General features: G+C 43.5%; 1 protein-coding gene across 3 annotated transcripts in view; it reads right to left on the reverse strand.

Annotated features, from left to right (window-relative positions):
• ATXN10 (ataxin 10) overlaps nucleotides 1-23,658 on the reverse strand; it is a 76,148-nt gene that overhangs the window by 36,414 nt on the left and 16,076 nt on the right. For all 3 annotated transcript variants that reach the window (XM_077309773.1, XM_077309774.1, XM_077309775.1), the window contains exons 4-7: nucleotides 14,423-14,519; nucleotides 11,688-11,852; nucleotides 7,393-7,473; nucleotides 1,662-1,809 (exon numbers count right to left, since the gene is read on the reverse strand). In XM_077309773.1, coding sequence (XP_077165888.1) covers nucleotides 1,662-1,809; nucleotides 7,393-7,473; nucleotides 11,688-11,852; nucleotides 14,423-14,519 — 491 coding nt within the window. The remainder of the gene's footprint in view (nucleotides 1-1,661; nucleotides 1,810-7,392; nucleotides 7,474-11,687; nucleotides 11,853-14,422; nucleotides 14,520-23,658) is intronic.

The following is a 23,658-nucleotide window of genomic DNA, read 5'->3' on the forward strand; positions in this document are numbered from 1 at the left end:
TCTATCACTTTTTAAAACTTGGCCACCCCCATGAATGACGCCTGAATTCTTGCAAGAGCTCTGAAAAGTGCGGTATGCAACACAAAGCACCGAACACAAGTTTCACAAGTGCAGGGTTCCCTTTCAAGCCTGCAAATGACCTTGGATGCCCTTGGTGAAGAATTTATTTTTAAGCATGCATGGCTCCAATCAGACCTTTTTTAGGACAGAGTTCTTGTAACAGCTCTTGCAACACATCTACGGGTATACTGCAAAAAATTCTATGCAAACTAGAATAATAAATTGAAAACAAAAAAACAAAAGGTCATAGCAAAATTATAGAAAATTGCTAGTCCAGTTATTTCTCTTATACTGTTTTGCTCTGTTTCAAATAATCCAGAGACAAAAATACCATCTCCAACACCCTGTCCGTTAACCACAGAATTAGTATAAGATTCTGTGGTTAGACAACCTAGCTATAATAGTTTACATTAAACGTCAATAATTATTCATTTGGCATTATAAACAGTATTTATGGTCAGCCAAAGATTTATATTTGCATATTATTTATTCAACTGGGTTATCATTTTTTGCCACTGTCTATCTCCAATCAGATGGATTATGCCATCTCAAAGGCACCATCTGAAGAAAAGAGATTTGGAAAATACAAACAAACAAACTGAAATACAACAATGGCTGAACTAACAACACTCATTGCAGACAGTCGCCCAGCTAATAATTGCTCTAGGAACCAAAAAGCCAATCCACCAACCAGTTAAGCTTTAAGGCTTTGGCCTCAGGCCAACAATTCAAGGCTGCCCTGAGGCAGTGCAGTTACTCAATGATCATGGGACAGCCCCAAGTGTGTAGGAAGAACTGCATCCGCTACTTTAGCACCATGAACAGAACAAAATGTTGCGGCAATACTACGAAACTATTGCAGCACTCACAATGCTGCAAGTATGCCAGCCCAAATTTTGGATGCCTTCCCAATGGGACCGTGCATCAATGTCCTTCACCCAGTGGGAATCTCTACTCATTTCAGAGCAGAGTGACATGCATTTTTGTAATGGTTTTCTGCCATTATACCTGTTAAAGACACTCGGAACAAACTGCAGGGTATGCATGGAATAGATCTACTCATTAAGACAAATGGGAAATTTATATACATGAAAGCTCCAAGTGTAAATGGAATATCACATGTCTAGATCAGTTGTTTCCAGCCATGTTTGTATGGGGACGCACAAAAATATATTTTACTCGAGATAGTGACCCATCTGAGGTTTTTTGGCACCCAGAGTAAACGGTGACTTTGTCACCCATTTGGGCTAGCACTGCATTCTCTACAGTTGCCAACCTTACCAGATGATTTTGAGAAGCCCACAAATGTACAAAGGGTACAGATGCTCCAAGCTAGCGACATTCCATCTTCCCATCCTTCTAGCTACTTCTGTGAACAGTATCACAGAGGGAGGTAGATAACGAGAATGTGAGATGCAGACAAGGAGGAAGAAGAGAGAGAGAGAGAAATAAAGTGAAGAGCAGGTGTGGCCATTAGGGAGGGCTGGCCAGCAACCCACTTCTGTGTCCAGACCTACAGGTGGGGAATCACTGGTCCAGATCAAGGAAGAGTTCATTGAGGTACAACAACATCAGAGTCTAGTGCTCAGATTAGTGCTTACCTCATCGTCACTACTTGCAGCAGAAGCCAATCTGAGGACAGACTGACATTTCTCCTGGAAACAACTTGCAAGAAACATGTCCATTTCCTTGAAAACAGCTGAATTCTTGTCACTTATTTCTGATAATATCAACTCTAACAACACAGTCCTGGAATTAGGGGAGAAAAAGGTGTTACTTATTCACCATGACGGAGGTCAGGATAATGGGGGATCATGCAAGCCGGAAAACCAACATCTGTACAAACCAATTCATAGAATCATAGAGCTGGAAGGAGTCATCTACTCCAGGGTCATCTACTCCAACCCCCCGCACAATGCAGGAAATGCATGACTACCTGCCCGCCCACAGTGACCCCAGTTTCATGTCCAAGTGATCCCCCTACCACCAAAATTCTCCAGAATCAAGCGTGGCCTGGAGGAAATTCACCTATCAACCCAAAGCAGCAATTAGCAATTCCCTGGGCATGCAAATCATTTTAAGATACCTCCGATTATTATTATTACTGTTCCATTTATTGCATCCCACCATGGCAGAAATATTAAATATACATTTAAAAAAAGAATTTATATATGCAAATCAGATTGAGAACTCTTATGCTGTAAAACAATATTTCAATATCATAAAACAAAAAACTATTAAAATCACCACTGCTCAGCTACATCTTTCAGACCTTTCGGCTATTACAAAACCTCAGAGAGTTTCTAGCACATTTATCTTTGCTTAAGTGCAACATCCACAGCCCTTTACGTGGTTACTAGGGGAGTAGATGTTTCCCATATTTTGCTCCTTAAAACAGGAACAGGAAAATACGCTGACTTTTACCTTTCCACACAGAGGCTCACTTGAAACTCAGACACTTTTTCCTTATTTTATCTTAAGGAGGAAAAAGTATGTATTTAAAATCCGTAATAGCATGCCTTTTAAATACTATTGTGCTTTTGCGCGTGTGTATTTTTTTGACAGGCAGAACTGGTGTCCAAGCGCAGTGGCCAAAACTGAAGCCGAATCTAGATAAGACACAGATGGTGATTACCGGAAGGGGCCGCTGCTTTAACCAGGACTGATCATCTTACTGCTGGTGGTGTACAGCTTTCCCTTAAAAGACTTTGGTAAGAATTTGAAGGCTTGCTGGACTCTAATTTCCCGTTGGAGAAGGAAATGTTAATCACAGCAAAAAATAAAAAATAAATGCTTTTTTCTAGCTATATCCAATTTGAAGCTGGCCCTCTATTTGCAGATGTCTGATCTGGAAATGTTAATCCAGGCTAGATTACTGTAATGTGTTCTCTATAGGGCTCCCCTTGAAGATGCTACAGAAGCTGCAACCAGCGAAATAAAGTGGGGGTGCATTTATTATTGGGGGGGGGGGCAGCTGGTGGAACCACAACACTCCTATCATGAGGGTCCTTCACTGACTGGCAATTAGCTTCTATACCCAATTTAAGGTGTTGCTTTTGACATCCTTTATGACCTGGGCCCTCCTCTTTGAATGACAGTAGATTTTTTCTTCTCAGTAAGGTTTACTGTCACACAGCCCTGGTCTAGGGCAAGCCCAGGAATGGTTCAACCTTTCCAGGGGCTGTTTCTTTTAAATGTTGTATTAGATTGTTTTGTACTTTTTTAATAGTGCTTTTCCCTGACTTGGGTCCTGGGAACAAAGTGGGCATATAAATGTTTTAAATTATCAATACACCTGCAGTAGGTGCCTTGTGCCTCTGGAACAGCCTCTCAGAAGAGATCAGGAGGGCTCCTCCTTTCTGGCTAGGCTGCAAAGTAGAGCTATTCCAGAGAATTTGGAGGAAAGACTGAGAAAAGGGGAAGTACACTGCTGGGAGGGCAGAAGATGTATTTAGAGCAGCTTTTAACATCTTTATATCTACCGTATTTGCCGGCGTATAAGACGACTGGGCGTATAAGACGACCCCTCAACATTTCCACTCAAAATACAGTACTATGGGCCACTATGGGCAGCTATGTCTATCCCAACTGAAGTGCACCCGGCGTATAAGACAACCCCCCCACTTGGAGGCATGTTTTTCAGGGGGGGAAAGTAGTCTTATACGCCAGCAAATACTGTATATCTATTGTTCTAATATTTATAGTTTATGAAATTATTTTTATACTGCTGTTGCCAAACCTGAGTGGTGAGATAATACATAAATATTATAAATCAATACCTATATTGAAGAAGAAGAAGAAGAAGAAGAGATGGTTCTTATATGCCACTTTTCCCTACCTGAAGGAGTCTCAAAGTGGCTTACATTTGCCTTCCCTTTCCTCTCCCCACAACACACACCCTGTGGGGTGGGTGAGGCTGAGAGAGCCTTGATATCGCTGCTCGGTCAGAACAGTTTTATCAGTGCCATGGCGAGCGCAAGGTCACCCAGCTGGCTGCATGTGGGGGAGTGCAGAATCGAACCTGGCATGCCAGATTAGAAGTCCGCACTCCTAACCACTACACCAAACTGGCTCTCAATATTGAATTGGAGGCAGATGTTGGTACAAAAGGAATCCGTTTATACTAGGGTTATTAGATGTCCTCTTTTTAGAGGCTATGTCCTCTTTTTGTGTGTGAGTATGTGTATGTCCATTCTCTTTTGGGCTCTTTCTGGAAAACTGATGAAAATTTCCTCTTTTGGGGTTGGAAAATTAGGAATATCCTGTGATAGCAACCGCTATCACTGCTTAAATAGTAGAGGCATTAAAAAGGAGAACTGCTTTAGTGATCACTTGTTTGAAGTAATCTTTCAGGAAATATGCCCCCTATTTTAGCTTTTCAAGATATGGTAATCCTAATTTATACAAATAATATAATGGACACTATAAAAATAATGAAAAAGGCCTGCCAAGAATCAACCATTCCTTTATCCACTGCGAAATATAAAAGACAATTAACGTGCGGAATCCTGATTAAAGTTCACGCTGATTGCTTTAGTAATAAACTGACCTCCTCTTATTTAACAGTTGCATTTTAAACTAGCAAGTTTTCCAATACCCCTGATTAAAATGCAGTAAAATGCAGAAGCTCTTCTAAACCTCTCTTTATGGAGAACACGCAGGACCTTTTCAGAACTTCCTGCCAACAGGATATCTATAATTCAGGTATGAGGTTTGACATTTAAGTAATGGTAAATTTGCATTTCAGGTACATGTTTATTTTCCTAAAGATGCTCAAACTATGGGAAGGAGAGGTGTGTGCTTTCTGTAAATAATCAGGGACACAAATAGAACACACTGTGCAAAATAACAACTCCAGGGAATGGGCAAGAAACTCTTACATCTAACCTTTAAAATCCTAGTGTTATTTTTTTTTAATTTAAAAGGGACAAATGCTAGTAGTACTGATCTCAGAGCTCTTCCTGTTAAATTCTAATTCTCAAAACACCAGAAAAAAAATCATGGCCTAGGTTTTCAAATAGCTCTGGCCCAAATCTGCAAACACATGCTATGAGATAGCACCATATTAATGATGTCCAGTTAACATACAAACTGCAATTCTTTGGAACAATTCAACATGTATCGTCCCAATACTGGATGAGCCTTTGGCCTTGTGGCACATTTTAAAAACAAATGAGTTACATTATCAATACAGTCTCTGTGATCCTCTACAATAGACTTTCTCAACCAGGATTTCGTGAAACTCTGGGGTTTCTTGAGGGCCATGAAAGGTTTCCCAAATGGGTGGCAATTAATTTTTAACATATTTTTCAAATTCGTTAAACACAGCTATGCATCTCTGGGCATGCAGAGGGGGCCAGGAGGTAAGCCAGAGTGGCAAGGTGGGGGAGGTTTGGACGGACCGGGGGGGGGGGAGTGGGGGGCCCAGGCCCCCTCTGCATGACCAGATGGGGAGCAGGAGGTCGCCCCTGCCAGCTCCGGGGCATGCGGTGTCCCTACAGGGACACCGTAGGATCAGGGCTAGGCAGGCCAATAGGCCTGGCGCTGGCAATTATGCACAGCACCGGCTCACCGCAGCCCCAGCTTACCCAGGAAGCTACGGAAGATCCCGTGTTTGCTTAACGCGGGCCTTCCGTAGCCCTGGGCCGGGAGGTGCCTGCACTGGCAGCGGCAGCAAGCGTTATCAGTGATTTTTCCCAAAGCGCTGCTGCCGCCAACGCAGGCATTATGGCCCGTGCATAATGGGCCCTTGAGGTGAAAGTTTTCCTATGACTGCTTCAGAATGAGACAATGAGTCTCTAATTGGTTCAGTTTCTAAAGCCATGTTTGGAGTCAATAGAGCTTCATCAGTACAACGGACTGGCATATATGCCCATTTTTACCTTGATAATTTCCCACAGAAATGGTCTACAGATAGTATGCAGTTTCAAAAGTAAAACTGTCATATGCCTTCAGAACGTTCCCAAACACAGTCTTCAGGTCTGTTCACACTTTTCATAATATTGTGTGCATATTTTGTTTATATAAGCTGGAACAGGAAGACCTTGAGCAGATGTAACCTGCACTGTTTGTTTGCGTAACATCGCAATATCATGACAGTGCATGGCTTGCACCCAACTGCATAAACATGGCTCTAAATTAGTTTGCAAATATGGGTGAAGTCTTAATCTTCTCTGAAGACCAACATAGTTGAGGCCAGGGGGTCTCCAACATGGTGTCCATAAGTGCCGTGGCATCCGCCAACACCAGAATTTTGAGAGTGGGTGGGGCCAGGTAGAGCTTTAGGTGCTCATGGCTTCTGACTAGTGGTGCTAATGTTTTTTTTTGCTTGCTTTAGCAGCAGCTGCCAGCACAGCATGAGCATCTGCACTGAGTTACTGCAGTTAAATAGTGACAATCATTTTGCAGCTGGCTCCGCCTCCTGCAGTTGCCATTTTGTTGCTGTGCCCCACCATGCTATGTCAGAATTCCAAATTTGCCAGCAGGTTCAAAAAGGTTCAGGACCCCTGGTATAGGCGGTTTCCTCACCCATGCAGCATCTCTTCATGAATTCCAAAGGGACATGTGAATCTTGCTGCTGTCTCTCTATGTGCAACCTGCACAAGGCAGGACATGGCTCAGCATGCCATACTAAGATTGCACTGTAGGCTTAGTATCTCAGTCAGGACTACTACAGCAAGAAACCATGGCTAGTGCTATCCACGACAAAATGCTGTGGCTATGACGGACCTGAACAGATTAGCTGGAAACGCAGTAACAAGAACAAAAACTGATTTTATCGTACCAAGCCAGCATTCTCTTTTTCAAGATCCTTATGCCTTTCTCCACAATACATTATTGTTGTTCTCTTTTTAAATGACCCAGCAGTTTAAGAAGTGCTCACTTTGCTACAGTTCTATAGAGAAGCATAAGTACATTTGATGCAGATCTGCTTTGCTAGACCCCCTCCTCTTTCCAGCAGCTGAACGATAGTACAAGTAGAGTCACACGATGCCACAGGGTGCGGCACCCTGATGAAATCAATGCACAAGCATGAAACCTTGCCTTCGTTCTCTCTCTCTCTCTCTCTCTCTCTCTCTCTCTCTCTCTCTCTGCCTTTCTTTACAGAGGAAGGGCGCCAACCTGGATTCTGCAACTCCTATCTAAATCCCTGCCAGTTGCGGCTAAATTGTAATGTTAACCAACCAATTTAAAACCATTACTGACATAGAAACATGCATTTAGAGATTCTGTGCCAACTATGAAACCACACCATTTTTTTTCAAATCATGCGAACAGGATACTCTATATGGAATGCTAAATGCTAAAACCCACATTGGTTTTTGGGGTTACCTTTCTTGATTGCTCAGTCTGGCATACATAGCTTTGACCAACTCCGGGCACTTCAGTAAATGGTTGGTAACAATCAAGAACCTGAAAGAAGGGGTGAAAAAAAGACAAACTGCTGTTGGTATAAGAAAACTGCACAGTTAGCTGCTCTGCAGTGGATTTCTTATTTATACTGAGACTTTGCAATGGCCGGCAGCTAACTAGATGACACATGTACCGATACCTGATAAAAGAGATAAATGTTACAGACTGGAATTTCAAAGGGGAGAGTGTAATGTTCTCAAATTTCTAAGGGCTCAAACCAGCCTGCAATTAGTTTCTGGATAAGATTAAACAGCACATTTTAAAACTGTTTGATTTGTTTAGGCAGCCTTTGACCTAATGTAAACTGTAAAGCAAAGTAGAAATCTATAATCCGTATCATTTGACAAGAGGTTAACTCGACTGTTGAAATACTTTAATAGCACAATGTCTCAAAGATACACTTTCAAACAATGCTTAACTTCCTAGTCGCTACGCATTTGTTTGAATCAGTGTTGATTCAGACACTTTTAGGACAAATCCGGCCCCAACTGCACTTCCCCTAAAGTTAAACTGCCCAAAGCAAGCTTGGCCAAATCGCCAAGTCCAATCCTGGGCCTGGCTTGGTTTCTTCTACAGCAAAATTTAAACAGCGCTGCATGAGAAGCTGGCCCCAAGAGCTATTGTTCCTCGCAGCACAGCAGCTTCTGTGGTTGGCTTCTTCTGTGACCTGGTTTAAACCGGACTGTACAAGAAACCAGCCCCAAGCCGAGCTGTCAGAAACAGCCTGCTGCTCCCCCTGGCACAGATGATCCTTGGGCTGTTTTCTGTACTCCTTTTAAAATGTAAAGAGACTGCAGTGGAATCCCGACAAGGAAAATGGCTGTGGATAAATATACTGCGAGAATACATTGCAATTTATTGTTTGTTTGTTTGTTTGTTTGTTTGTTTGTATGCCACCGTTCCCGACTGGGCCCACGGTGGTTTACAAGGATAAAAGAATAAAACACAATAAAACCCCATAATTCACCTTAATAATAAATATTATTAATATCACGGTGGCAGGCGAAAACCACTATCTATTCCCCTCCTTCAGCCTGGGGACAACCATCCTGTTGTTCTCCTAGTGGGAGTGAGGCACCAGATCCATCAGATGGACACAGGGAGCCCTAGATCAGGGGTAGTCAAACTGCGGCCCTCCAGATGTCCATGGACTACAATTCCCAGGAGCCCCCTGCCAGCGAATGCTGGCAGGGGGCTCCTGGGAATTGTAGTCCATGAACATCTGGAGGGCCGCAGTTTGACTACCCCTGCCCTAGATCGAATGTCAGGACCCCACCCTACATTACATCAAAACAAGAAAGGTTCTGTACCTCCCATTTTACACTTTTCCAAAGCATCATGTTCTACCCATGTTTGGCTCCACAAGAGACAAGGACTAAGTATTTCTAGGTAAAGTGAAGGAGAAATCTATAGTTTGAGAAGTTATAGAAGAGCAGCTGTATCCATCTGTGCTTCTTTCCACTAGAGAGGGAAAAACCATCAGAGGATCACAGTTCTAAGTTCCATACTACAAATGCTACATTCCTTGTCTACTTCTAAAAATGGAGATTTTGGGTAATGGTGAAAGTCGATTTCAAGTGGGGCTGAACATTTATTCTAGCTTATTCTATTTGGGCATGGAACATATGTAAGTAGATGGTTAAGTCCTTAAACAAGGCCAGATTTTAACTCTACTTGTTATTAATTTTGTATGTGGGAAGGGCTTTAAATTGATTTTATATCCAACTAAACTGATTTTATAGCAAACTAAACTGATCTGAAAGATGCCTTTGACACAGAAGCCATTTTATTGAGAGGGGAGGAAAACCTTCTAATCTTTGCAAAATACTTTTTTTTAAAGTACGCCCCGTTACAAAACTATCCTACATGACAGCAAAACAGCCACCAGGAGCGAGACCAAATCCTCCCCCATTATCAAAAACACACTGTCAACCTCAGATCTCGAACAGGGGCATACAGATCCAGTCCTGTGACAACACGGATTCAATCCTGTAAACTTTCAACAAAGGGATGGAGGAAAATCTCAAAGTATGTAACAAATTTACAGCCATTATCTACAGGAGGTATTTATAATGAGGCTAATGAGCCTCTTGTGGCGCAATGAGCCTCTTGTGGCGCAGAGTGGTAAGGCAGCCGTCTGAAAGCTTTGCCCATGAGGCTGGGAGTTCAATCCCAGCAGCCGGCTCAAGGTCGACTCAGCCTTCCATCCTTCCGAGGTCGGTAAAATGAGTACCCAGCTTGCTGGGGGGTAAACGGTAATGACTGGGGAAGGCCCTGGCAAACCACCCCGTATTGAGTCTGCCATGAAAACGCTAGAGGGCGTCACCCCAAGGGTCAGACATGACTCGGTGCTTGCACAGGGGATACCTTTACCTTTATCTACAGGAGAAAATCAAGTTAGCACCAGAAGAACTTGGTTTACCTAAATAGGGGGAAGGTTGTCCCACTTTTCAAAAATTATTCAGGCAGAGATTAACCACAAAGTCTTAAACAGAGTGATATACCCTTCTATGTCCATGAAGTCTTAACAGACTGTCAAATGTAGGAGAAAAAAAAGATTTACAAAGGATTTATAAAGATTAAAATTAAACATTAGCTTATAAAAATTTATGAAGGGTAGCGGTGCTTGTAAAAAGCCTGCACTTCATTTTATGCTTTCCTTAATGGCACAACCTCAGTGATTTTGGACTGTTCTGCTACCTTCCAAAATCAACATAGCAATCCCTTCTGGACCATGCATCAGAACACCACTTTTGGAAGCTATTATGATAACTGCTGCTGGTAGAAGACAGCAAATTAAACTCTGACGGTCTTTATATTCTAATAGGACACGAACTGGCTCAGTTTAAAGTTCTGTTTTGATGATTAATCTTAAAGCATTCTCTCCAAGAAATATTTTATCATGGAGCATTGAATACATTTTAAAAAATGGTGTGTGTGTGTGTGTGTGTATGAGTATACATAATTATGACAAATCTTAGTTTTAGTAGTACTAAAATACTTGGTTTCATAATGGTTTTATCTGTTCACTTAAAATATTTGTACTCCAGAGTTTCCCTTAGAAACCCCAATTTAAGGGCAACATGAGGAGACGCTACATCCTTAAAAACATGATGCCAAATATCTCACAATGGTTGTTCACTAGGTTTACTTCACTTTCAATCACCATACAAAGACCCTGCCCTGCAAAAAAGAGTCACAAAAGTTCATAAAAAGAAAATGGAAGTCTTTTATCACCCTTCTCCTTCCAAGATACAATAAACAATAACCAACATTTTGTAAATAGATCAATCTCTGGTAAACTAAATCAGAGTCCAGTAGCACCTTTAAGACCAACAAAGATTTATTCAAGGTGTGAGATTTTGAGTGCAAGCACCCTTCGTCAGAAGGGTAAAGGTAAAGTTAAAGGTATCCCCTGTGCAAGCACCGAGTCATGTCTGACCCTTGGGGTGACGCCCTCCAGCGTTTTCATGGCAGACTCAATACGGGGTGGTTTGCCATTCTCTTCCCCAGACATTACCGTTTACCCCCCAGCAAGCTGGGTACTCATTTTACCGACCTCGGAAGGATGGAAGGCTGAGTCAACCTTGAGCCGGCTGCTGGGATTGAACTCCCAGCCTTATGGGCAAAGCTTTCAGACGGCTGCCTTACCACTCTGCGCCACAAGAGGCTCTTTCGTCAGAAGGGTGCTTGCACTCAAAAGCTCACGCCTTGAATAAATCTTTGTTGGTCTTAAAGGTGCTACTGGACTCTGATTTTGTTGTGTTACTTCAGACCAACACAGCTACCCACTTGAATTTATCCTCTGGTAAACTGTCCTTTTAGCTTTCTGATGATGCGTTAACTTTTTTAAAAAACAACAACTCTATAGCCATTTGTTTATGGATGGATATGTTTTCTTCCAGCGTTGCTGCCGTAAATAAACTTTAAAAACAATTCCAAATCTGAATCATCGAGTCCAGCAAGAGTTACCTTTTATTCCACAACTTGCAGCACCAGATTTCCAAAATATGTCAATCTCGGAAATATAGTCTATGTCTAAACATGGGGAGTTGCATCCTTCCCAAAAGCATCCTCACATGAAATTCTTACAATTTAGGTAGCAAGAGGTGTTCTAAATCAAATTGTCCTCCTTTGTCTCGAGAGACAAGGCCAAGACCTTAGCAAGAATCTCTGCAAAACATTTTGAAAAGATAAATTAAAGAACTACATACGCCCATTCTGATTCCGGGTACTTTCGGCAGGCCTGCAGAACTGCGAGAGCAATGTCCAAATGGTTTTCTTCTTCAAGTGCTCTTGTTCTCTCAGGGTTCAGGCAAGTGAAAAGAATCATGGAACAATATTCGACAATTTTCTCATCTCGATGGTTTAAGCAGGGCCTTTAAAAAAAAAAGTTCTGTTTAGAGGTTTGCTTCAGTGATGGATTTGAAAAGTTTTGTGCATCAGAACAAATACATTTACCAAGTATTCCTTTTTCTTCTCATTTGCTTTCAATTAACTCCTCAATTTGTAAATTATAAAAGAATAAAGAAACTTTCAGTGACAATGCTCCCACCAAATATTTACATGAAACAAATGGCTCTCCAACACCCTTACTTTACAACTCCTCTTCCTCCTCCACTGCCCTGAACCTGTGAGGAGACCTGCAGTCAGTCTGGGGGGCAGGGGAAGTGGTAAGTAGCACACAGCCAGCCCACTGTCCACTCAACCAATGGTCATCACTCTGCACCTCCAATGAGTCACATGGCTCTTCCCTCTCTGCTCTTGGGGAGTAAGACCTGCGGTGCTAGAGCTGCACAGACTGACAACCAGTTCTCCTGTCCGCTAGTGGTTGGAGGAGGCACAGGGCATGAAAAAAGAGAAGAACAGAGGTGCAGGTGGGAGAGCAATGCATGGGCTAGTTATAGTCCCATTAGAGCTGTTCTCACAGAGCAGTTCTGCCAGAGCTGCCTTAGCCTCACCTACCTCACAGGGCATCTGTTGTGGGGAGAGGAAGGGAAGGTGACCGTAAGCTGCTCTGAGACTCTTCTGAGTAGTGAAAAGAGGGGTATTAAAACCAACTCTTCTTCTTCTACAAAAGATGGACAAGCTATCTTAGGAATCCTTCTGAGCTAAAATATGGGACAGAAATCAAATGGGGACAGTGTTTGGGTTCACAGTGCACGCAGTTGATTTACTGCCAGATAATGAAACCTATCATCTGCTTCTGCAAGTATTTATTTATTTCAAATACCCTGCTTTTGACCCAATCTATGGGACTCAAAGCAGTTTTACTCAAAGTAAAGGTGGTGATTCATCATTTTAAAACTATCTATAATGTAGCAGGGACTCAGCCAAAGTTTTTAAAAAAGAACTGTTATTTTATACCTCTTTTCCCTATCCGAAGGACTCTCAAAGTAGCTTCCAATTACCTTCCTTTCCTCTTCCTACAAAAGGCCCCTTGTGAGAAAGGTGGGGCTGAGAGAGTTCTGAGAGAGCTGTGACTGGCCCAAGGTCACCCAGCTATCTGCATGTGGTGGCAGAGTGGGGAATCAAACCCAGTTCTCCAGATTAGGGGCTGCTGCTCTTTACCACTATGCTAAGCTAAATTTGAATAGGAAAGTTAACCACATCTCTAAATAACACAAAGTAGACATAAAATTGCTTCAGTTCTGACTGGCTGATACAGAAAACACTTTTCCATTGGTATGTGACTGAATTTAAAAGCTGTCTGGTTAAATTTGAATACCTCCATTCTGATAGTATTTCTTGGTTGTGGGTTTTAAAAGCCTTGAGGCTTCTGAGTTTGGCAATCTGTTTAAAGGACTAATTATGATGATGCTAGTTAAATATTTAGAAAACTCTGCTCCCTGTGTTCTAACACAGTTCCTTGATGGAAGCTCTTACAAGTTCTTTTGTGCAATTAAATACCTGTCGATGACTCCTAACCAAGATTGCCAACTGCCTGAGGAAAAGAGAAGTCCTGCCCCTTTAAGGCCTATTATGCACAGCCGCTGAAACGGCTGCATGGAGAACGAGGAGGAGGAAGAAGCGAAGCAAACCGCTTACGCACGGGACGGAACGCAACGGCGGCAAAACCCAGAGTATCCAATTATGCACGCTGCTACTCCGGAGCCGCTTCTGGTTGCACCCTGGTCCCGGGAAGCTCCACTTTCTTCTGCATCTTGCTAACGTGGCTTTTTTGGCGGCATATGTTGACTCTGCGCCCGGTTGCCACCTGCAGCGTGCATAATTGGTGATTTTAGCCGCCGCCATTCCACCCCGAATGCGGACCTTCCACTCCGTGCATAATGGGCCTAACAGAGGCTTAGTGGTGGTAGAAAGCACTGTCAAGACTGGGCAGGCTAATTGAGACCCTGTAGGGTTTTCAAGGCAAGAGACATTAAGAGGCGTTTTGCTATTACTTGCATTCCATGGTACTCCTTGGAAGTCTCCCATCCAAAAGGACCCTGCTTCGCTTCCAAGATCTGACAAGATCGGGATAGCCGGGATTATCCAGAGGTTCAATGGGGTGTTAGTCTGCTTCCCTCTCCTGACAAGCTTCAGCTTTCCATTTCTGCTCATCGAGCCTCTATTGAAAGGGGCAGAAGGTTTTGACAATCCCTCTCCTAAGAGGAGGGCAGGAGGGAAGAGTATGGCCTTTCTATAAACTGTACAACCTACATGGTTTTAGGGCATTTTAAACACATAATCCATAACATGATCTTGCAATGAGTGCTCTGAAAGTGCAGTCCCTGCTCAAATGAAATTTAAAACAAGAAGATGGCTCATGCCTCGATCTGAACGCACAAAGCCGTAGGATAAGTCCAAGCACTACTACTGCCAAATCCCTGAGTCCCGTCCCCTGACATTACCGTGCTGACAAGTATTGTTTCTGAAGGTTAGCATCTCACCTTCAAACAATTAAACTATGGATGGGAGAAAGGAAAACTTTCCATTAAATGCTTACATGAAAAGAGCAGGAAATGCAAGCTTCCAGATCCTCTCCTGGGAATCTATGTTTCCTGTTGCGATATTTCCAAGAAACTGGAGGCCACAACGGAAAGCTAAAAGGGAAAAGACGACAGGCTTAATTGCAGAAGTGCCATGTTACTAAGGTAGATCAATCTTATGAAGATATAAGCTGTGCTATATTAAAGCAGCCTTTCTCAACTTTTTTACCATTGAGAATCCCCTGAAACATTCTTCAGGCTACAGGAAACCCCAGAAATGACACAATCATGCAGAATATGGTTGGGAAGCAGAGCTGTGGACACGCCCACATGGGGCCCCTCCCCTTCCCACCCCCTCCAGGCCCATCATTAGCCATTGTTTTTTTTGTTTTGTTTTTTAGATCACCATATATGGTCATAGCACCCATTAAATGTTTAGCAAGTTTTAAAAATAATTTAAATTAATTATCTCCCAACCATTTGGGAAAACCCTCCAGGGCCATCACAAAACCGTGGCTGAGAAAGCCTGATGTAAAGACTCATGGGTCTGACTTCTTTAATACTCTGCACAGCACCCTGTAGGTCAGGAGTCTTCCATTTTTTTCTGTCACAGGAACTCTCCTTATCCCAAGTCTGAAATGGAGGAGGACGTTGCCCTTTCTCTCTGGCTCCCCACTCTACCATCATTTCCCTCAACCTCCCCATCCACACCTATCAAACCGAAACTAAACAGCATTTACTGAGCCCCAAACCTCCCTCTCTGAACCCATGCAATGGATCTGACCAACCATGGGCCTCTTAGATTGTTTACCTGTTATAATGTTATCTCCTCTGCTTATGTTATTATTGTTATTATTATTATTGTTACCTTCATTCATGGTAGTCACCAAGTTTGATGTATTGTTCTTGTTACATTCTATGTGAACTTCCCTGAGCCTTAGGGGAGGGCGGTATACAAATGCAACGCATGGACGAATGAATGAATGAATGAACGAATGAACGAATTAATTAATTAATTCATATATTTATATACTGCCCTCCCCGGAGGCTCAGGGGGGTTTACATAGAATGTAACAAGAACAATACATCAAACTTGGTGACTACCATGAATGAAGGTAACAGTAATAATAATAACAATAATAACATAAACAGAGGAGATAACATTATAACAGGGTAAAAAATACATAAAACATTCTATAAACATGTGAATAACTTTACAATAATAATAACTAATAGTTGTAACCATATAACAATATAACAGTATAAACAATACAACAATGCAACAATGCTAACAGGTCCAGAACATATTGATGGAATTCTCAGGGAGGGGCAGGGGGGGGCAACTAATGAATAGTTGTGACTTCCAACTCAACTAGACCAGTCCTTTTCAACCTTTTGACCATGGTGGAGGCGCAGAAATAATTGTTCAGGCTTTGAGGAGCCCCAGAAGTGATGTCAGCTGGCCACACCTCCCTGCTACAAAGGACTCAACATCCTGAATTCACCCACGTGGATAAACTGAAGTTGACAGACTCATCATTGAGCATCTGCTTCATTTTAAACGCATCCAGGATGTGCATTCTCTGCTAATACTCGTGTCAACAGTATTTCAATTCTTCTCCTACTCCAGAGGATTTTCAGAAAAAGAACAAGATACACACTTCTGGCAACACTGACAAGTTTTCAGGTTCTTCTTTTGTATATGGCCTGGCACAGAAACATACAATTCAATATGAAAATACAACTAAGCTACTGGTTGCAAAAGGAGGAAGCAGAGATTGTCATGCTTGGAAAAAGGAAAGTGTCACCCACATGGAAAGCAGCAATCCCAATGGCAATCAGGCTTGCCTAAGCTTTCAAGTTATCCACAATTCTTCTTCAGCATGGATCTCTCTCTCTCTCTCTCTCTCTCTCTCTCTCTCTCTCTCATACACACACACACACACAGGAAAAACAAAATGTTTCAAAGCATGGTGTTAAGTCCTAGTTTAGTCTGTTGCCCACAAAATGCTGAGTTGTTCTAACTATTGCTAATATCCAGTTGCATCCTGCTTCTTTCTACATTTAACCTAGACTGTTGACATCCTTGAGATAGTCCTCTCCATCCTTTCAAATGATTGTCCCTGAGACAGATCAAGGTGGTATCCAAGATGTCCACTTACAGAACAGGCTTGGATGAAGAGAACATGTAGGTAGAACGTAAATTTTCTTCACAAAACCCGGACCGGATTTCTTTGATTTACCCATCACTCATTTCTTGCTCTCCAAGAGAAGCACCTTGGCTTCAAGCTTGCAGGCACAGGCTAGTGCAGAGGAAGAATGACAAGCAGAGCATCTGGAATACTTTCACTTTATCCAGTATGGCTCCACTTCTGATTCAGATGTCTGGGCGACCTCAGGGGCCACAAATCCACATGAAGACCACCCCCTGTGGTAGCACCTGGCTTCCATGTGCTGTATGGGGGTGGAGGGAAAGGATGAGTTGACTTTTCCAGCGGCTCAATCCCTACCAGCACCTGTGGGTGGTAGAAAATGCCCTCAAGTCACTGTTGATTTGTGTAGACCCCATTAGAGTTTCCAAGGCAGAAGACATTGAGAGGGGGTTTGCCTGACCCTGGTATTCCATAGAGGTCTCCCATCCAAATATTACCCAGAGCTGACCCTGCTTAGATCAGGATAGCCTGGGCTATCCAGGGCGGGGCAGGATCTGTAGAGGCCCTTTCAGTACTTGTGGCCATTCAAGATGACAAATGAATGCCTAGAATCCTGTTACTACTATCATTATTTTGACTTCGCTGTTTATAGGAAAAGGATCCCATGACAACACCAACAATGTGCATGCAGGTTCATTATCACCACCCTGAAAAGTTCAAAACACCATTTTATTGGCCACCAGCTTGTTATTAAACCCTTGCCTGTCTTGAGTCCCTGTGAGAAAAGTAGACCTCAAATAATTTAAGTTCCTTCATCTAAGTTTTCTTTTTCTATAATTTTTCTTTTGGGGAGGATGAGATTTGGGAAAGTTCACAAATTACAATAGCTGCCAACTCGCTAAAAATAGGAGGCATCACCAAGGGAAGGTATCAGCCTCTATACCCTGATGTTGGCTATCCAGAGGAACTGGTTGGCCACTATGTGAGACAGGATGCTGGACTAGATCCAGCAGGGTTCTTCTTATGTTCTTCTCAGGGGAAGGCCTCATTCTCTATACCTTGATGTCGGCTACCCAGAGGAACTGGTTGGCCACTGTGTGAGACAGGATGCTGGACGAGATAGACCACTGGTCTGATCCAGCAGGGCTCTTCTTGTGTTATTCTTATATCCTCCAGCTCCTTGTGTCGATAGTATGATAAATTTTGGAAAATGTTTAATATTCAAAACCATCGTAGCATAAGAACCAACTCGTTTTTAGAGCACCTCCCTAACAATATACCTTGATCTGATATAAAAGGTATTATAAAAGGGCAAGCTATTTCCCCAGAGAAGCTCAAAAGTCTTGGCTGACAGCATGAATCTACATTCAGTGAAGCAGCCATTCCTAAAACAAGAAGCTCAGCATGAAGGAATGCAGAAATGTGACCGACTGCTGAACAGTCACAATCACCATCACAACACACAGATTACTATGACTTTTGGCACTGCGAACAAGCACAGAAAAACAAAATAAAAATCTGATGTCTTAAGGTTTCCCACCTCTGGTATAGGCACAGCCTCTAGCTGGAGAAGGGAGAAATGATTCAACCAGTTTATGTGAAAGAATATCTATAAACACCTGTTTTGACTTGACAGAACATGCTTCAGTAATCATTCCCCTCCCCCCCAAAGTTGCACCTACAGTCATACAAAGTACATCTCCATGCATCCTCTTTCGGTTTAGTCACTTTGGAAAAGCAGCCCTGTTTAAGCCTCTGGAGCTACCTCTGGCCAAAGGCAGTCTGGCGACTCACAGAACCTGTTCCCCAAGAATGCATCACAGCTCTCTCTAGTGGCAAGCCCGCCAGATGGTGCCAGCTAAACTGACTCCAGACAGGACAGCAAAAATCCAGAACCAAAAGAATCATTATCAGGCATTTTATTAGAACTAACCAAAACAATACAGAATTGTGCACAAGCCCACAAGTTCTCCAGAACGTTTCACCAGGCTGGAGGATTTCAAAAAAGGGTGCTGAGGTGTTTCAGCTTACCAGAAGAGTTTCAGAACTAAGAGTCTTACCAAAGCATTTCCCTTGTGTACCGCCAGTGTTTTAAACATTGATTTCATACCTCACTAGAAGCTGCCTTGTGAAACTAATCTAGAGCCAATCAGAGCAAAATCTGTGTCAGATGTTTCGGGTGGTGGTGGTGGAAAGCCCCATCAAGTCACAGCTGACTTAGGGAGACCCCAAAGGGCAGGGGTAACCCAACTGTAGTTCTCCAGATGTCCATGGTCTACAATTCCCATGAGCTAGTCCATGGACCTCTGGAGAGTCACAGTTTGGGCACCCCTACATAGAGTTTTCAAGGCAAGAGATGATCAGAGACAGTTTGCCATGGCATGCCTTGTGTTATGACCCTGGTTTTCCTCAGAGGTTTCTCATCCAAATACTCTTTTATTATTTTTTTTTATCAGATGTATTGGATTTTTATACCGCCCATCCCAAAACAGAAGTGGTAACAACTTCTAATTAAAAATATTCAGCGTCAGTGGTCTAATGCAGGCTTTCTCAACCAGGGTTTCATGAAGCCCTGGGGTTTCTTGATGGCCCTGCAAGGGTTTCTTGAATGGATGGGAGTTAATTAATTTTAATATATTTTTTAAAATTATCAGTTGATATGACCCTATATGGTCATGTTGACCTCCTCCTCCCCCACTCCCAAAATGGTCAATGATGGGCCTGGAGGGGGTGGGAAGGGGAGGAATCCCAGGTGGGCGTGTCCACAGTTCTGCTTCGCTACCGTATTCTGCAGGTTCGCGTCACTTCTGGGGTTTCTCAAAGCCTGAAGAATGTTTCAAGGGTTTCCCAATGGTAAAAAAGTTGAGAAAGGCTGGTCTAATGTCCTGCTGTCTGAATCAAATCAGACAGTAGTCTGGGTCTCCCACAGTCAGTGTGTGGGAGGGTGGGGCCCAACAGAAGCCAGATGTTCACATTTTATCGGGCCCAACCAAAAGCCTGGTGCAAGATCTCCGTCTTGCAAGCCCTGCAGAACTGTGGCAGCCAGGGCCAGCCCTGCTTAGCTTCTGAGATCTGACGAGAACAGGCCAGCCTGGGCTATCCAAGTCAGGTCAGATGTGTATGGGCACTTACACTGAATTTTAAGGGAGAAAAATTTTTACACACAATTTAAAGGCCACGCTGGCTGGAATGTGGAATGCACCACCCTTATTGTTGCCGTGAAGTATGAAGAAGCGTGACATTGGGTGCTTAGTGTTATTCCCAAAAAGAAGTTATCATGAGATTTGTGATGACAGCAGAATGATATGTACTCTGATAAAGCAAGAGCTCTGCACCTGGAGGAAGGCTCACTAATTAAGACACAGTGAACAGGTTGCCTTAAGGATATTTACCACAACAGGCTCCAAACTCTGCTGTACCAACTTAAGAAAGGCAATGAACAGTGAACTTCGGTTGACTGATCACATATTTCTCTTGGGTTGAAACTCAGTTGAGTTCAATGTTACTTAAAAAAAAACATGTAAAACAGTATACCAAGCCCACAATGCATTTATATATGGCTGACTTCCGGGGGACTTGAAACGTGACAAAGGTAACAGAAATGCTGATTATATGAACTGGTTCCTCCCCATAGAAAAGAAGGGAACAGCTGTTCAATTTTGCATTATGGTGGTGGGCCTTTCTGAATGGCAGTACTTGCCTACCCGGCACACAGTCAAGCCAGGCTAGAAATATTCATTCATGCATTCATGCATTCATGCATTCATGCATTCATGCATTCATGCATTCATGCATTCATTCATTCATTCATTCATTCATTCATTCATTCATTTTTAGATACCGCTCTCCCCAAGGGCTCACATAGAACTATGGTTTACATAAAACTGAAAAACTATACAAGGAACCACACATAATAACTATAACATGAATATTCTTAAAAAAATTATGTGCTCCCAACAACGAACGTACATGGGACTCCAAATGCTCAACTATACTAGATCTCTAGGCAAATCACGCATACTTGCTTGTTTATTTAATTCAAAAGAAATTCTGTCTAAACATATGGAAGAAGTTCCTGACAGAGCGGTTTCTCAGTGTAACAGGCTTCCTCTGGTGGGTTCTCCATCTTTGGAAATTTTTAAACAGAGGCTGGATAGCCTTCTGAAAGAGAGGCTGATTCTGTGAAGGCTCAAGAGGGTGGCAGGTTACAGTGGGTGAGCAATTGGGATGTGAATGTCCTGCATAGTGCAGGAGGTTGGACTAGATGACCCATGAGGTCCCTTCCAACTCTGTTATTCTATGACTAGTAAATAAGCCCGCTGCAGTCAAAATGCAGTTGGGCCTGACACAGCGAGAGGATGTGTTGGGCCTGACGCGGCGAGAGGATGTGTTGGGCCTGACGCGGCGAGAGGATGCGAGTAGCACGGCATTGTGGGATTGCAAGGTATTGTGGGAGTTGGAGTCCAGGACGAATCTGAAGTCTTCCTGCTTTCTCTTGTCTTCCTCGAGGCTTGCGGCGGCTGTCAGAGGTGGCGGCCTGACGCGGCGAGAGGCACTTTGCGCCTCTCGCCGTGTCAGGCCGCCAGGCAGGGAGCCCCCGGCAGCCGCGCTCCGCGCGACTGCCAGGAATTCCCTCAGGCGGCGGCCTGACGCCCTGCAAACGCTGGCATTGTGGGATTGCAAGGCATTGTGGGAGTTGGAGTCCAGGACGAATCTGAAGTATTTCCTGCTTTCTCTTGTCTTCCTCGAGGCTTGCGGCGGCTGTCAGAGGTGGCGGCCTGACGCGGTGAGAGGCGCTTTGCGCCTCTCGCCGTGTCAGGCCGCCAGGCAGGGAGCCCCCGGCAGCCGCGCTCCGCGCGACTGCTGGGGACTCCCTCGGGCGCTGGCCTGACGTGGTGAGAGGCGCTTTGCGCCTCTCGCCGCGTCAGGCTGGGAGCAACTGCGAGCCGCGCGCAGCGCGGCTTGCAGTTGCTAGGGCTGGGAATCAGAGGGACCAATCGGCAGGCGCTTCGCGACTGCCGATTGGTCCCTCTGATTGTCTGTCATGAGGAAGGGTCCAATTCGGACCCTTCCTCATCCCGGACACATCCCGCCCCAGAACGCCTTATTCTTTTATTTAGTCTGTGGCGCCCGTGGCGCCACGGGCGGTGTACAGATTCCATGATTCTAACCAAAAAGGAGGAAACTGATATTGGCTCAGTTGCCTCTTGTTAGGTTGCTTGCTGGTGTGTATGTGTGTGTGTGTATGTGTGTGTTTTAACCTATTGCAGTATTTTTAAGATTCACTAGTTTTGTGTTTTTATGGTATATACATCACCCTGACAGTCTTCTGCCAAAAAATAACTCAGAAGTACCATTTTAAAAATCTGGAAATAATGTTACTCTGTTCGTTCGTTCGTTCGTTCCTCCCTCCCTTCATTCGATTTACAGGCCACCCCTCACAGTCTAGCTGTCTTGGGGCAGTGTACAACAAAGAATAAACAACAATTGATAGTACATAAAACAACAATCAATAGTACATAAACAACAAAAAGTTTAAAGAGTTAACATGAGTTGCTGCCTGCATTGGTCCGTATGTTGCTATAAGGCAAATCAGCTAAATTGAGAGAAGTCCGAAGGGGGGGGGGGGGGGAGAGGGAAAGGAGGTCCAGTTTATGTACTGTGTAGTCTGCTTTCTTCGCAATGTTGCTTGATATTGAGTCAACCACTAGAGGGAGGAAATCATGTGTGGGAACAGAAAGAAAAAACCCGAAGAACCAAGAAAACAGTGAGCAAAATCAGAATGCAGAAAAGCCCAACGTAGGATAGAAATATTTAAGGAAGCAAACAGATATTTTCAAGTAAATAAAACAAAAACATGAATGCTGCCAGAGCTCAAAATATATCCTCCTGAGCATCCTAATAAGTGGCACAATTTTATGTGGCTACAAATTTTCATAGGTCATAGCAAAACATAGACCCAATTACAATCATTGCATTAGTGACTTCAAAGGAAGAAGTCTAGATAACCGAATGTGGGACAACATATAACATCTACTGATCACAAATTTGCCCTGTCAAGTGCAAGCACTTTTTGTCAAACTCCAATTAAGGAGTTTGTTTGTTTGTTTGCTTGTTTGTACCTTAAATGCCACTCTCGGACTAGCTGGCTCGCAGCGGTTTACAAAAGAATAAAATGCAGTAAAATCACCCAACAATACTAAAAACCCAGATCTCCCCCAGCAGCCCCATCCAGCCCGATCAAATAACCCAATTCCATGCCACAAGGTATTCTGGTGAGATGTTCTTTTAGCCTGAGATGCCATGAGATGTTCTAGATCAGGGGTAGTCAAACTGCGGCCCTCCAGATGTCCATGGATTACAATTCCCAGGAGCCCCCTGCCAGCGTTCGCTGGCAGGGGGCTCCTGGGAATTGTAGTCCATGGACATCTGGAGGGCCACAGTTTGACTACCCCTGTTCTAGATGATCTATGATGGCTCGATCTTCAACATTTGAAAGTTTGGAGGAGAGGCCAGATAGATCTTCTGTACCCTGGCCTCAACCAAACGCCTGGCGGAAGACCTCCATCTTGCAGGCCCTGCAAAACTTTAGTAGCTCCAGCAGGGCTCTCAATTCTTCTGGGAGCTCATTCCACCAGGTGGGGGCCATCAAGGTGCATTCCTGCATTACACTGCAGCCTAGACTAGAACATTCTCCCCCAATTCAGTAAAGACTGGTTACCACTGCTTTAAAGTGTCACTTAAGTCTGTTGGACAGGGGACTGTTTCAGTCAATGGTTGTCTACTTCCAAGACTGGATGTCTACTCCAATGAGGATGTAAAGAAGGAAACCACTTGCCTGGAGTTTCTTTGAGCTGTTCCCAACACTTAAATATCCCCATAAAAGAATCTGTGTTCTCTTTACAAAAACCACAGTGGCAAATATATATATATATGTATTTTTATTTAATAACCATCAACATACCTGGCACTTTGAAATTAACAAGCAGTGCTCTGTGGTGCTTACTTAGATTGAAGTTCATTTAATATTAAATACTTGCCAAGCAGTAAAACCCCTTAACTAGCTCCTGTTAAGCATGTAGCCAAGCAGCATGACCAAC

The sequence above is a fragment of the Paroedura picta genome, chromosome 14, assembly GCF_049243985.1.
Source record: "Paroedura picta isolate Pp20150507F chromosome 14, Ppicta_v3.0, whole genome shotgun sequence".
NCBI lineage: Eukaryota > Metazoa > Chordata > Lepidosauria > Squamata > Gekkonidae > Paroedura > Paroedura picta.